Here is a 14654-nt window from a genome sequence, read left to right on the forward strand (position 1 = left end):
GCTCAACAGAGCTGTCTGGCTTCCTGCTCCCCAATCCTGCTGATTTGGTAAAACACACTGACCCTTGGTACTCAGGACTCTGGTTTCACCCAAAGACACAAGAAACACTTTGTGATCCTGGGACACATCTCCTTCCATAACACATGTCCAGCGGCCACAGATTTGGGCTAGGGGTGAAGGAAGTAGAAAGGCTGGGTTCTCTCTCGATTTCAATCCTTGTCTCTCTCTGTGCACCCAATAAGCAGAGAAGGGATTTAATTATTGTAAATAAATCTACATTCAGGACCTCTGCCCACCCTTGCCTGTAGCAGTTCAGATGCTTTTGATCACAAGTAATGAAATACACAACTCTAAGTGGCTTGTACAAAGAAAAAAAGACATTTAATTATCTACTCGAACAAGAAGTTACAGGTAGATGGTTCCACAAATGGTTCAATTGCTGAAATTTGTCATTTGGGAACTAGTTGTTGTTTTCTTTTCCTTTCCAGTAAGATACACACAACATAAAATTGACCTTTTTTTTTTTTTTTTTTACCAGTTTTAAGTGTCCTGTTTAGTGGGATTAAGCACATTCCTACTGTCCTACCCCTATCACCACTATCCATCTCAGGAAACTTTTCATCGCCCCCAACTGAACTGTGTACCCATTAAACAACTACTTCTTACTTTCTCCTCTGCCTGGACCTGGTAACCACTGTTGGACTTCTTGTCTCTATGAGCTTGACTATAGTAGATACTTCTAAAAAGTGGAATCATACACTATTTTTGCCCGGCTTCTTCTACTTCATATCATGTTTTCGGGGTTCATCCCTGTTGTAGCATATCCCAGAGACTCATTCATTTTTAAGACTGAACCATATTCCATCGCATGTATACCCCACATTTTTTTTGTCCATCATCCACTGATTGACATTGCGTGATTGTCACTTTTTGGCAACTGTGAATGATGCTGCCATGAACATTAGAGTACTGTTTGAGTCTCTGCTCTCAGTTCACTGCTTTCAGTGTACACTTAGACATGGAAGTGCTAGATCATACAGTAGTTCTGTTTCATCTTTCGAGGTGCTGTTTTCCATGGCAGCTGCACCACTTTACTTTTCCACCAATGGTGCACAAGCGTCCCACCACTTTTTCCATATCGTTGCTGACACTTGTTATTATCTGTCTTTGTTGTTGTTGTCATTGATGTTGAATTTTAAGAATTATTTGTGTATCGTGGAGAGTAAACTATAAAATTTGATTCAAAAATATTTTCTCCCATCCTATGATTTTCCTTTCCACTCTCTTGATCGTGTCCTTTGATGTACAAAGTTTTTAACATTGGGGAAATCCAATTATCTATTTATTCATTTCTTGCCCGTGCTTTTGGTGTCATATCCAAGGAATCACTGCCAAATCCAATGTTATAAAACTTTTCTTCTACGTTTCTAATAAACACTTAGTAGTTGAAGCTCTCCTGTGTAGGTTATATCCATTTTGAGTTAACTTTTGTATATGGTATGAGGAAAGGGACTAGGTTCATTCCTGTGCATGTGGATAACTGGTTTGCCCAGCACCATGTGTTGAATAACTATCCTTTCTCCCATTGAATAGTCTTGGTAACCCTTGTTGAAAATCATTGACCATTTCTGCTTGGGTCTCCTTCTGGGCTCTTTGTTCTCATCCACTCCATCTGCCCAAGTGTGTTGAGCACAATTTTCGCCTCTTTGTCACATCATATCCCACAACCATATTGGGAAGAACCATAAAGGCAAGAACCAAGGACATGTGGGTGTGTGTGCCTCTCTCTCTTTTTAAATCAGGAATACTTCCCAGGAGTCCCTGGACCCAGCAGACTTCCTCTTAAGCATTGGTGTCCTGAAGCCAGTTTGTACCTGCTTGTGAAAGCAGCCCATTCATTTCCTAAATTTTTGTGAGCCAGTTGCTAAACACATGAAAACCTTTGACATCGCCCTGGTGGGAACATGCTGATGCAGGCAACTTGGTAAATGCTACAAACCCGGACTTCTTTTCACCAGCACACTATTGCCCTGAAACCTTACTAGTCAGAAGTGGATGACAGGGCCTCTCCTCGCTAAGGGAGTCTGGGAAAGTGAGTGTCTGTCCTTCTCGGCCTCCCTCAAGGGAGGTGGGCTTTGCCAGCAAGCAAGAAAGGGAGAGTCAGGAAAGCAGCGACTGCTGTTTGCCACTAATGGCTCCCCGTGGTAGGAACTTTCTGTCGTCACCTGAAAGGATGCCTTTCGAATGTCTTTAACTGCCCCAGACACCAGAGTGCTTGAGCTCAGTGCTAGGGTGGACTGAGCTCTAGCAGCTGGCATAGGAAGTATAGGGAGGCGTGGGGAGCGAGGGCAGGCTTTCTAAACCGTCCAATGGGCCTGAAAAGGACGTGGTCCCAGTAGCTTCCTGTAACCACAGCTGGGAGCTGCCTTGACACAGAGACTGGAAACAACCAGTGGACATGAGGCTCAGGATGGATGCTGACGACGCGGGAGGTGCCCCGAGGTGCTCCAGCAGGGCCCAGGGGCTCAGAAGGTGGTAGAAGTGTTTGCTGAAGAAGAGCCAACAAAGGAAGGCCTGCCGTCCTTGGACAAATACTCCTTGCTGATGAGCCCGTGGAAGGCCATGATCTTGAGGAGTCCGTGGCGAAACTTCTGGCCGATGAAGGCGTAGATGAAGGGATTGAGGCAGCTGTGGAGGAAGCCCAGAATCTCGGTGGCGTCCAGGGCCCGGCCGATGTCGTTGCGGCGCTCGCACGTCTCCGCGATCACCCGGAGCCTCATGAGGGTGTCTGTGACCAGGACCAGGTTGTAGGGCAGCCAGCAGAGCAGGAAGACGAGCACGACGGCAAAGATGACCCGCATGGCCCGGTGCTTCTGCCCCATGTGGGCCTGGAACAGCGTACGCAGGGTGAGTCCATAGCAGAACAGCATGACCGCCAAGGGCACGAGGAAGCCGAAGGTCTGGGGCAGGGCCCGCATCACTATCCGCAGTCTCGTGGTATTGGCGCCCATGTCCTCGTAGCAGACCGGGCTGGAGTAGGGGGGATTGATGGCCCTGCGGAAGATGAAGATGGGCAGGGACAGGATCAGGGACAGTGCCCAGATGCCTAAGCATATGAACTTGACCCAGTGCCGCTTCTGGGTCAGTGTGCGTGTGGCATGGACGATGGCCAGGTAGCGGTCCATGCTGATGCAGGCCAGCAGTAGGATACCACTGTAGAAGTTGACTTCCTTCAGGAGCGAGACCACCTTGCACAAGGGTGTGCCAAAGATCCAGCCTTTCGCCTTGGAGGCAGCCCAGATAGGCAAGGTCAGGGCAAAGAGCAGGTCGGCTATGGCCAAGTTCAGCAGGTAGACGTCAGTGACAGACTGGCTGAGCCGACTGTATAGGACAACCAGTATCACTAGGGAGTTTCCCAGCAGGCTCAGCACGAAGACCAGGGCGTAGATGACCACCACTGCATACTTGTTGATTTCCAGAGATTCTGGCCTGCATGGGGCAGAGCCTTCTGGAATGAAGGGCAGGTCTGTGCTGTAACTGTAATTTTCACCAAAGAGATCTTCCAAGCCGTAAGCCTCCCAGTCCACGTCTTCCATATTGGAGGCAAACTTAAGTCCTGGCCTAGAGAAGAGAGATGGGAGTTACTGCATGATAATCTCTCCCCAGATTCTAGCCTATTTGCCCATGAATCCCAGACAGGATTCTTTGCCTTGGCTTGTATATTACACGGAACCTTCACATTAGGAAATAGTTGTGGCTCTACGTTATGAGCCACATTTTGTGATAAATGGCACGTTGCACAAAACTTGTAGTTCCCTCAAAGCCAAAGAGGTTCTGAGCTCTCTCCATGACATCACCATCACCCAAAACATTGTTGAAATCCCAATCCCTACAGAACATGTCTCAGATTCTTCAGTGGTGAGCCTCTCTGGCTAATGAAGCTGGATTTAATGTCAGAAATAGGAGGTGCCATTCAGTTCTTGATGTGGGAGATGAAGCAGGGTTTGACTGCTAGAGAAAGATAGAGGTTTGACTAGAAAGCTGAGGGAGGAGCCCCTCTGTCCCACTTTTGGGAAGTCATTAAAAGAAGTTTGTGGGAAAATAGATTTAGTGGTAACAGCAATACAGCTGCAGGATACTGGACCTAGAAGAAAGCTTATTTACAGCCCAGCATTTTTCTTTCAGGATGCAGGAGACCTGCTGTGGGAATATTTGTGCAGTCTGAAAAAAGTATATTAAAAATCCTAAGCAGGTGGCTGATTGATTCTCTAAGTGGGTGAAATGTGACAGACTGTCACAGCCGTGGACTGCCACGTGGAGGTGAGCAGAGAAATCCAGAGTGCTCGCAGCAGTGGGAGAGGCAGAAAAGACAGGTCGAGACAGGTGCAGGCAGTGGCACCTGTGCCATATCAGGAGGTGCAGACGGGTGGAGACACACTATCCTTGTTTTGGTGGCTTTTCCATTCTGGTGGGGACACTTTCTGTCATGCCAGTGAGTACCTTCATCCATCCCTCACTCCTCAGCACCCCCAGACGAAGTCCAGGTAAACCCACTTCTGTTGGCTCGGCCCTTGTTTTGGGGATAGCCCAAAGCCTGCTTTCAGGGGAAGCTGCAGTCACTCTGAAATTTTACCCAGTTTTCAAAGAGGATGTAAATGAAAGTAAACCAGCTCCCAAGTGAGTTCCTTGTGAACCATAAGATGCATCAGTACTGTGCCATTTCTTTATGACAAGGTATGACAGTCCTGGGACCACATGCAAGGAGGTAACCCATCTCAAAACGGAACCAGCGTTAAAGAGAAAAACACGAAGTACTAAGGCTCCAGAATAACTTCAATACTCAATAGGATCATCATTATAAAACAAGAGGGACAGTAACGCTGTTGACGAGGATGTGGGGGGGGATGGGACCCTTCTTATATTACTCGTGGAGATGCGTCAGTGGAGCGGCTGCTTTGAACAGTTTGGCAGTTGTTCAAAACGTCGAACATAGTTACCAATGACCCAGCAATTTCACTTCTAGATACGTGCCCAGGAGAATGGAAAACCTATGTCCCCACAAAAACTTGTACACAAATGTTCACAGCAGCGTGACAGCCGAACAGTGGGAACAATTCAAATGTACATCAACCGATAAATGGAGAAATTAATGGAGGTGCACACAGACCATAGGCTGTTATCCAACCAACGACAGGAATAAAGAATTGACATCTGCTGCGACGTGGATGAACCATGAAAACATTATTCCAGGCCCCCCCAAAAAAAAAAAGCCAGACATAAAAGGCTTCATACTGTACAAGTCCATGTATGTGAAATGTACAGGAGAGGCAAATCAGTAGAGACAGAAAGTAGATCTGGGTTGCCAGGTGCTGGAGGGAGGGGTTTCCTTCCAGGCTGATGAAAGTGTTCAGGAATTAGACAGTGGAAGGATTGTATAGCTTCACGCGAATACTAGGAACCACTAGTTGTACCCTGTGAATGGGTGACTTTTACAGAGTGCGAATTCCATCTCAATTAGAAAAAAATTAACCAAAGGCGGACACCTTTGAGAAGCAAACACAGATAGTAAAACAACCACATCAACAATGAAACTCTCCAAAAGCTTTTCTCTTTAGCAGAGGGAGGTCTGTCACTCTCAATCATATATAGCAAAGAAGAAAGCCGAATAGGGTTAGGAGAAACTGGAAAAGCAATGCCCTTTCCCCTGGAGGGACGGAATTCTTAGTCTAGGTGATTGTGGCCAGTTAAATCAGCTTCTAAGCCCATGGAGAGCATAGAGCAGACTCTGTGAACCTAGAAAGATCTGATGCATTTGGGGAATGTCTAGCCAGGGAGATAAAGTAATAATGGGAAAGGCCACCATACAACTTAGCCAGTGTTGTTGGCGAGACCTGTGACAAGTCACTAGTTCTGCCATCCCACGGTCAAGAGGTTGTTTATCCCAGGGTTCTGTCCAATGAAATCACAAGGTCAAGAATGGGTCACCTCTGGGAACAGATGATCAGAGATGCTCTCAAGGGAAGAAATGACCTAGAGAAGGCCCACTTTTAGCAGAGCATAATGGGACAGAGAGCTTGTGCCCATAGAGGACAGGCCCGTATTTAGGAACACTGACCGTGAGAAGGCAGGGCCAGGGCAGAAGGAGAAACTGCCCTAACAGGGGACAACAGCAGCCAAGCATACTTCACTGGTAAGTCCTCATTCTAAATAAGCCAGTGCTCAACTGTGTGGGGGAGGGGCTGGAGATACACAGGGGAGCCCCCACTCCCAGACATGGAAGATCTGCTTGAGGGTCCAGAGGGAGACCCTGAAAGTCAGGACAGGAGGTGGAGAATTCCTGTCAGAATTCTGACAAGAGAAACAGGACAAGAAGAAGCAGGCAAGAGAAACAGGACAGGGCAGTGACCTCCAGCCACTGGGGAGACAATGCTTTGTGGATGCTTGTGGGTTTTTCAGCTTACCAGTCTCTAGAAAGGATGTGTTGACAGTCAAAGGGAGAAACTAAGGGAAGGGAGTTGACCCGTCTGAGGTCTGCTTTGTGCCTCGGAGGTACATGACCTCTCTGGAGTGTTAGAGATAGATATGATTAGTCCTGACTACAGATGAGAAGACAGGCACAGAGGAGCTCAGACGTCAGCCCATGGTCACAGAGCTTACAAATGCTACAGCCCGGATTCCATGTAGGTGTGGATCAACTTAGAATCTACAGACTTGCTTTATTAAAAAAAAAAAGTCATACCTCCTATATTAAATATTTTTGAAATATATTTGTAAGTTAAGTTTTCAAGATCTCATGAAGTCAGACTGCATACAGTTTACTCCTATTGTTTGCTATTTTGTACATTGTTTTTTATCTATTCAGTAGGGCCAGAGCGAAAGAAATAGTTCTTGCAAGAATGATAAACAAAACACCCTTAAACTGGCTGACTCCCACCGACCTCCTGGTCATGTTCTCGGTGAACAAGCAGGAGATTCCCTCATTGAGTGAAATGGCAGGACCCTAATGACTCACGGTCATTCAGAAACTCCATGGATGGGATGATTCTAATTCATTTTATAAAAATGCTAAACAACGGAGACATACAAGATCCCAAACATTGAAGGCAATCTTTTCAATCACAATAGAAAATTCAGGAATTTTAATACAATTCTAGCATGCTTTCTCTCTATAAATATAATCCACAATATTCGCATTTAATATAGGGAAGGGGGCCTGGATGATGTCTGGCCCTTCCTTGGACCCCATCCTAGTCAAAGCAGGGGAGCTGGCTGAGTCAGGAAGGGAAGGGGCTGGGCAGAGAGTTGCCCTAAGTGGTTGTTGGAGAGAGGAGTAAGGAAGAGGGGCAGGAGCTCTCCCTTTGGGGATCTAGGGAGGTCTTAAGAGGAAAGAAGCCCACCCCGGGGTGGGGAGAGATGTCTGGGGTCATTGGGGGCTGGGTGTCAAGGGGGTCAGAGAATAGAGACATTCTGGAAGGTGAGAAGGGTGGGTGTTCCAAGACTTACCAGGAGCCTGGGCCTTTCACCTGTGGGACCCGTCCAGGAGGGCAGATGTGTCTGACTGACAGGGCGGGGTGGTGAGAAGAGAGTGGAGGAAGTGAGCGGTGGATTACATTGCTCAACTCGAGGGTGGAGTCCTCAGGCTGCTGGATGCTTTTGATAACTTGAATAATTAATTCTCAGGTCAGCTCTTGGATGGTGAGTTATTTTCTGACCTGGTAGAGTTTCATATCGGTAAGGGACCTGTGGTGTTTTCTAGCCAATCTTTCCATTTCACAGAGGAGCAAACGGAGGCCCATGCCAAGGCAGTGGTTTAACCAGGACGACATGGATTTCTCTCATCTTTGCCCTGGTCTCAGCAGACCCTGGCTCTTTCAGCAGCCTGGTCTGACTGTCCCCATACCCTAACTGCCTCGGGCTGCCCCCTGCTTGGGAGCCCCCACTCCGTCCTGCTTTTGAACAGTTCTCCCATCTCAAAGGAGAGCAGCTCATGAATATGAAAGAGATGGAACTTGGGCTTCTGGTGATCCTGGACCTAATGTCTCCTGTCCCCACCCCATGCACTCCCAGAGCCCTTTCTTGGCCTGTACACTTGGGATTGGGTGTGTATGGCTGGCCACTTTTGGAGCCAAGACCATCTCATTTGGAAAGAAAGGCTTTTGGGAAAAATTCACATCTTATCCAAGTCCAAACACATTTTCGAAAGCAGAGTTGAGTGACACCGAGAATGTACATTTGTTATTAATTACCGTGGAAAGGATAAATACAGGCAGAACAGTGAACACTGATTCACGGCTCCCTCCCAAGCTCCCTCTCCCTCCAGCAAACCATGCTGTCTTTTACATTAATCTATAGATGTGCTAAAATTCACAGAACTCTACATCTGAAAGAGTCAATTTTACTGTATGGTAATTAAAAACTCAATTTTTTAAAAAATGGTAAGAAGATGGGCAGGAAAGAATATCAAATAGGAACCACTCTTGGTTTAAGTCTGTCCCACTACACCCACCCCCCCAGGGAAGGAAAAGCAGTGGGTCTGCTTCCCGGGCAGACTTTGATGTACAGCCCCATCGGCTCTGGCCTGGATAACAAGAGTCATGTGAGCTACAGTGTTTGGTCCCTGCTAAGGTCCAGCTTCTGGGAAAAGTGCTTTTCGGAACTTGTGCACTGAGGGGCACTTGGCTGGCTCAGTCAGGGGAACATGCAACAACTCTTGATCTTGGGGTCTAGAGCCCCACCCTGGGTATAGAGATCAGTTAAAAATATGATCTTGATGGGGTGCCTGGGTGGCTCAGTGGGTTAAAGCCTCTGCCTTCGGCTTAGGTCATGATCCCATGGTCCTGGGATGGAGCCCCACATGGGGCTTTCTGCTCAGCGGGGAGCCTGCTTCCCACTCTCTCTGTCTCTGCCTGCCTCTCTGCCTACTTGTGATCTCTGTCTGTCAAATTAAAAAAAAATCTTAAAAAAAATATAATCTTGAACAAAAAAGAATTGGTACATATTTAATCCTCATAACAAAGGCGTGAAGTGTGCACTTTCTGAATGAGGAAACCAGACTCTGGGAGTTAAGCAACCTCATCAGAGTGACACAGGGAACTGGCATTTAAACAGTTTTTAAGAAATGTTGTTACCTGACCTCAAACTCTGTATTCTGTCCACTGTAACAAGGGGCTGGAGCCTAGTTTCAGCTTTCCGAGCTTGGTTAGGAACCTTTCAGTCCCAGACAACGGAATGAAAAGGTGTAGAAAGAGGAGCCCAGATCTGACATCTGCCCTCCCCACCCCGCCCCGCCCCCCCGCTGGGCCGCTTCTTGATATTCATTAGGTTGGTCTGGCACCTGCACGTGGATGGTGGGGTGAGTAGAATGGGCTGATGCCATTGCTGGTGGTCAAGATGAGCTTGGACGAGTCAATTCTCGCTGGGCCTTGATGCAGTCTACTGGAAAATGAAGCGATCGTTCTAGATCTGTATTGTCCAGCACGAGAGCCACTGGATATGCATAGCTACTGAAACTGAGTTGAAAGAGAACGAAAAATGTAGTTCTTCGGTCATACTGGCCGCCTTTCAAGGGTTCAAGGCTCGCATGTGACAAGTGGCTACCATATTGGACAGTGCTGATATAGAACACCCCCGGGACTGCAGAAAGTTCTTTTGGGCGACTCTGTCCAGGTGAAGATATCTTTCTCTTTAGCTCTATGTTCCTGTTCCTGCAGTCCAACCCATCAGTTCTCAGGGGACTCAGAGAGGAGAGTGAAATTCCACCAGACACGAGTCCCTGACGGCCCTCGCTCGGAACAGCTCACTTACCTGCTATTTGCCACGACAGTTGCTGTCGTCGGATGAGTAGCTCCTGATTTCCTCCGGGGCTAGGGGCTTGGGAGCAGTCAGCACTGTTTGGCCGGAAAAAAAGTGAAGCAGCTTTAGAGGGAAACGTCTGACCTGGGGTCAGCAGGGTGAATTCCAGGAGGCCCACCGGGGAGGCGTCCCCTCAGAGAAGCAATGAGGTTGGTCCTAGGACTCTGACTCCAGGCCAAAGATCTGCCTGGAGATTCTGTGGTGAGCACTGGGGATTTTCACACCTACCTGTCTGAGGCTTTCTGGAGGAGCCTGCCAGGCTGAGGAGAGACTGAGCCTGCTCAGGCTATCTCTGAGTGTTTCCAACCTGCACATCCTTCTTTACAAGGAAGATGCAGGCAACCCCAGCCCCTGGTGAACAGACTTGCCTGCGCTTGTTACACACTTTCTTCCTTCCTTCTAGGGTCAGCGTGAGAAGCATCCCTTCTTCTCTTTCTGGTGAATTCCTGCCCCGGCTGTGGGACACCCTGCCTCTCGCGTCCTTGAGGGGTCTGTCTCCTGGCCCTTCTGCCCCATCCGCCATCTCGTTCCCTGAGTTTGCTCATGTCTCTGTCACTCGCCCTCTGTCGTAGGACCCCTCCAGCTACTGTGCCCCCAGCGCTCTGCTCACGGTGGACTTCTAGAGAAAGTGGCTACTTCCCCCTCGCCTCCTCTCCTTCACTGCTCAGCCCACTGCTGCTAGCTCCCTTCCCGTCCCTCTGCTGAAACAGCTCTTGCCAACACTACCAACAACCTCAGGCCACGACGTCCAAAAAGCCCCTTTCTTAAATATATCTGCTGCCGAAGCAAGCACGCCCATTTCTTAAATAAAGCGGTTTTACGGTTATAACAACAAAGCCCACATACTGTAAAGAATAGAGGAACCACCAAAGGACCTGAAGTCGAACTGGAAGGACTCCTTTAAGTCCTTAGATTCACACACAGATCTTATGTCCATCTTTCCAGACTTTTCCACACATGCATGTATGGACATGCTTTCCTTCTTCTTCTTCTTAAAACAAATGATATGGAACTGATGATATCATTCTGCACTTCACCACACTGTTATGGGCTGCACAGAGGTCCACCTTTCTTTTTTCCCTGACAACATACTAGTCCACGGGGCGGATGTATCATGATTGATCCGATAATTGCCTTGTGGATGAATATTTAAGTCTTGCTACGAGCATCTTTGGATGTACGTCTCTGGGAATTTGTATGATGGTTTGTGTGGCTTAAGTGTAATTTTGCTGGGTCATATCGGTGCCTCTTTAAATTTTGATAAGGCTATATCTGCTAATGGTGACTACATGTATTGTGGTGGCGTAATGTACAGAACTGTCCAGTCACTGTGTTATATACCTGAAATTAATATAACATTGTGTATCCACTATGCTTCCATACGAAAAGACTGTATTGGGGCACCTGGGTGGCTCAGTGGTTCAGCATCCTCCTTCGGCTCAGGTCATAATCCCAGGGTCCTGGGATCAAGCCCTGCATTGGGCTCTCTGCTCGGCGGGAGGCCTGCTTCTCCCTCTCCCACTCCCCCTGCTTGTGCTCTCTCTCTGTCTCTCCCTCTAGCAAATAAATAATAAAATCTTGAAATTTAAAAAAAATTTTTTAAAGAAAAAAAGAAAAAACCCCTATCAATTTATTCTCCCACTGGCAATTCATAAAAGGGTCTGTTAGTTACCCTATCTACTCATACTATCTCACATTTGTCAATTATGCTAAAATGTTTTCTCCCAGCCTGCTGTATGCCTCATAACTGTATTTATGGGGAAATGGTTATTGTTCAAGTCTCATTTGACCTCTGCAGTATTTAATCCCACTGACCTCATTCTCTTCCTATTTCTCCTGAACCTTGGTCTCATTTTGTGGCTGTAGTTCTCCATTCATCCCTCAAATCTGGATGTTTCCTGGATGTTCTCCAGAGGAGAGGACCAATGCAGGTCCTCTTCTTTCCCTGCCCTCACCAGGCCAGCCCATCTGCTCCCCGGGCTTCAGCCCCCACCCCATAAGTGCTGGGGTCTCCCCCACCTTCAGTGCCCGGCTTCCCTCCAAACTTCTCTTTGCAGCTCAAACTCCTTGTGCAGCCTGAGCCTCCTGCAGCCTCTTGACGTCTCCCCTGAGGTCCCACAGGTCCTGCAAGTAGGTCCACAAGGTGCAGCAGGTAGAAAGCTTGTCTCTGGGAATTCTGACCCCACCCTCCTAGCTGGGCTACTAGCCTACAGGAAACAGTCTGCCCCTGGCAGGCCCCTCACAGGAGGCTATCTCTTAGCATCTCTCTTGATTATCTGCCCCTTGCCATCTTCAAGGACAGTGTTAGGCAACACTTTATTCTCTCTTGCCTGAACTAAAGCAATACATGGGGGAGAGCTGTGGATTTCAGAGCTGGACTGCAGACCTTGGGCGAGTTACTCAGTCTCACGGGCCTCAGTTTCATCATCTGTAAAATGGGGCTACTGAAACACCTACTGCATAGTGTTGTCATGTGGATTAAATGTGTCTGTATTGAAAGATTTTTTATTTGAGAGAGAGCGGTGCGTGCGCCAGCGAGCATGAGCAGTTGTGGGGTGGGGGGGGAGGGGCGCGGAGGGCAGAGAGCGAGTCGAAATAATCTCTGCCTCAAGTCTTTCTCCCCCAAACCATCCTCCACTCTGCTCTCAGAACAATCTTCCCGAAGTGTGAATTTGATCAGGCTCTTTTCCTTTTCAAACCCTTCAAGGACCTGCACTGCCCTCAGGTAGAGCCTCCGCATGGGACCTTCTGTACCTACCTGGCCTTGTTCCAGGCCACACCTCCCGGACTCCTCAACTCCAACCACAGAGAACAAGGGGTTGCTCCCAAAGAGCCCTGTGGTTCCCCGCAGAGCCTGGCATGCCTTTCCCTCCCTGGGCTATGCTCGTTCCTACACTCTTGGTCTGGCCAACTCTTCTTTTTCCTTTAAGATTCCGCCTGGTCAAGACCGCCCCTGAGCCATGCAGCTCTCTCTCTGTGCGGTCTGCACAGCCCCACTCCCCCGGGGCTTATCCCTATCATGGCTTTAGTTATGGGATTGGTAATCATCTCTGCTGCTCCCGCCTCCCCACTGTGACATTCTTAAAAGTAGGAATTAAAAAAAAAAAAAAAGTAGGGATTTTATATCTTTTATATGTAATACATAAAAACACATAAAAATAATATATAAATTGATGGTACACAATATAGAAAAATATATAAATATTATACATAAATAGGACGAATCTATGATAAAAATCTCTGAATCCCCAAACCAACCACAGTGTTTTCTGGCATGTCCTGGGGGCTTCATAGCATTCTGTCGAGCATGGAATGATTTGACAAAGTCGGGGAACTCGTGTACATTGGAGGATCTGAGTGACATCTGGTTTCAAGAAATAATGACCTTGTCCAAGTTTTCCAGCCTGGTAACAGCGAGGTCCCATCAAGCGCTGTGACCACAATCACGCTGGCTGACAGTCTCTGCACTCATGCAAGCTTCACCGCCTCCCCCCCCATAAATTCTCCCAGGAATTTGAGGGAGTCTGTTGCAAGTGCCCCCCAGGTGCTCTTCTGGGTGCTGCTGGGCTAGACATGTGCTCTGGAGTCACTCCTATGTTCCACGCACGTCCCCATGCAGCACCAGGAGTGGCTATGGTGACTGTGGAAGCTTCTGCCAGGGGTCCCCAGTCCTCTAATGTCTGTGGAGCTTTTGCACTCTTCCTTGGACTTGGCAGGGACTCTTTGGGGTGGAGACAGTGCGGAGCTAGAGGCTGGACCTCGGCACTGTCCTTCCATCCCTCCCCAAATGGGGAGAAGGTCCGTTTTCCCCATTCCCAGCCCTCGATTTCCTTCAGATGAGTTCTGGTCCAGGAGCAGAACTCTTTGCCTCCTCTTTGAACATAGGTTTCTGCCAGGTCTCTCCTCTCCCTCTGTCTTAAGGCAGACATGAACTCGACACTGGAGTTCCACTAAAACATAATGTCTTCCACTAGAATATGAACTTTGTCCTAATACAAATTTCTGAGCAAATCAGACCTGCAGGAAGGGACTGCTGCCCCTTTGGGTAGGGCTGATTCTGTTGCCCTGATTGCTCCAGAGCCCTGGTCCTGTGCCCCTCCGCTCCCTCCCTGCCCCTCCGTTCCTCTGTTGCCCTAATTGCTCCAGAGCCCTGGTCCTGTCCCCCTCCACTCCCTCCGTTCCCTGCCCCTCACCTTGTTGCAGGCTTTGCTAAGGAGAAGTTCTCACCAGCTCTCCAGGGCAGGAACTGCTATTGCAAAACTCTTGCTCCATGCAATGGTAATGGGAGGCAACTCTGAGTGGCCTTGACCCCAAAAGGCGGTGCACAGGCACTGGCCAGAGCCACAGGGTTGCCCAACCCTTGCAGAAGCTCTGACTGCCTGTGTGAGGCAGAGGGGATGGGGATAAGAGCACGCAGGGCTGCTTGGGGCCACAGAGTCTGCCCCGGAGCTCAGATAGGGCAGCTAATCCCCTTGATGGAGAGTGGGGCCCACGCTTCCTCTGAAATGGTATTAACATGGAATTTACTGAAGAATTCTCAGGCAGTCAGGGATATGACCTTGTACTGTGGAACTACACAAGCCCTTGTCAACCCTCTTTATTAAAATGTAGCTCTCTGAGGTGTCTGGGTGGCTCAGTGGGTTAAAGCCTCTGCTTTCGGCTCAAGTCATGATTCTAGGGTCCTGGGATGGAGCCCCGTATGGTGGGGGGGAGACTCTGCTCAGCAGGGAGCCTGCTTCCCTTCCTCTCTCTCTGCCTGCCTCTCTGCCTACTTATGATCTATGTCAAATAAATAAATAAAA

The 14654-nt window shown here is 48.4% G+C and overlaps 1 protein-coding gene across 8 annotated transcripts; it reads right to left on the minus strand.

The window, feature by feature from the left end:
- Positions 1 to 355: 355 nt before the first annotated feature.
- On the minus strand, positions 356 to 14229 carry LOC309844547 (C-X-C chemokine receptor type 2). 8 transcript variants are annotated; one of them, XM_082691571.1, is made up of 4 exons: positions 14046 to 14094; positions 9805 to 9887; positions 7504 to 7558; positions 356 to 3621 (listed from the first exon to the last, which is right to left on the minus strand). In XM_082691571.1, exon 4 carries the CDS (start codon positions 3594 to 3596, stop codon positions 2526 to 2528), a length of 1071 nt encoding a protein of 356 aa, XP_082547697.1. In that variant the 5' UTR covers positions 3597 to 3621; positions 7504 to 7558; positions 9805 to 9887; positions 14046 to 14094; the 3' UTR covers positions 356 to 2525. The 8 variants fall into 8 exon arrangements, with proteins under 8 accessions (XP_082547697.1, XP_082547692.1, XP_082547691.1 ...); XM_082691566.1 differs by lacking the exon at positions 14046 to 14094 and adding an exon at positions 10081 to 10595 and having other exon boundaries at positions 7504 to 7712; XM_082691565.1 differs by lacking the exon at positions 14046 to 14094 and adding an exon at positions 10081 to 10595 and having other exon boundaries at positions 7504 to 7740; positions 9760 to 9887.
- Between the last annotated feature and the right edge of the window lie 425 nt (positions 14230 to 14654).

Source organism: Mustela nivalis (assembly GCF_964662115.1).
Source record: "Mustela nivalis genome assembly, chromosome: 11".
NCBI classification, from domain to species: Eukaryota; Metazoa; Chordata; class Mammalia; order Carnivora; family Mustelidae; genus Mustela; species Mustela nivalis.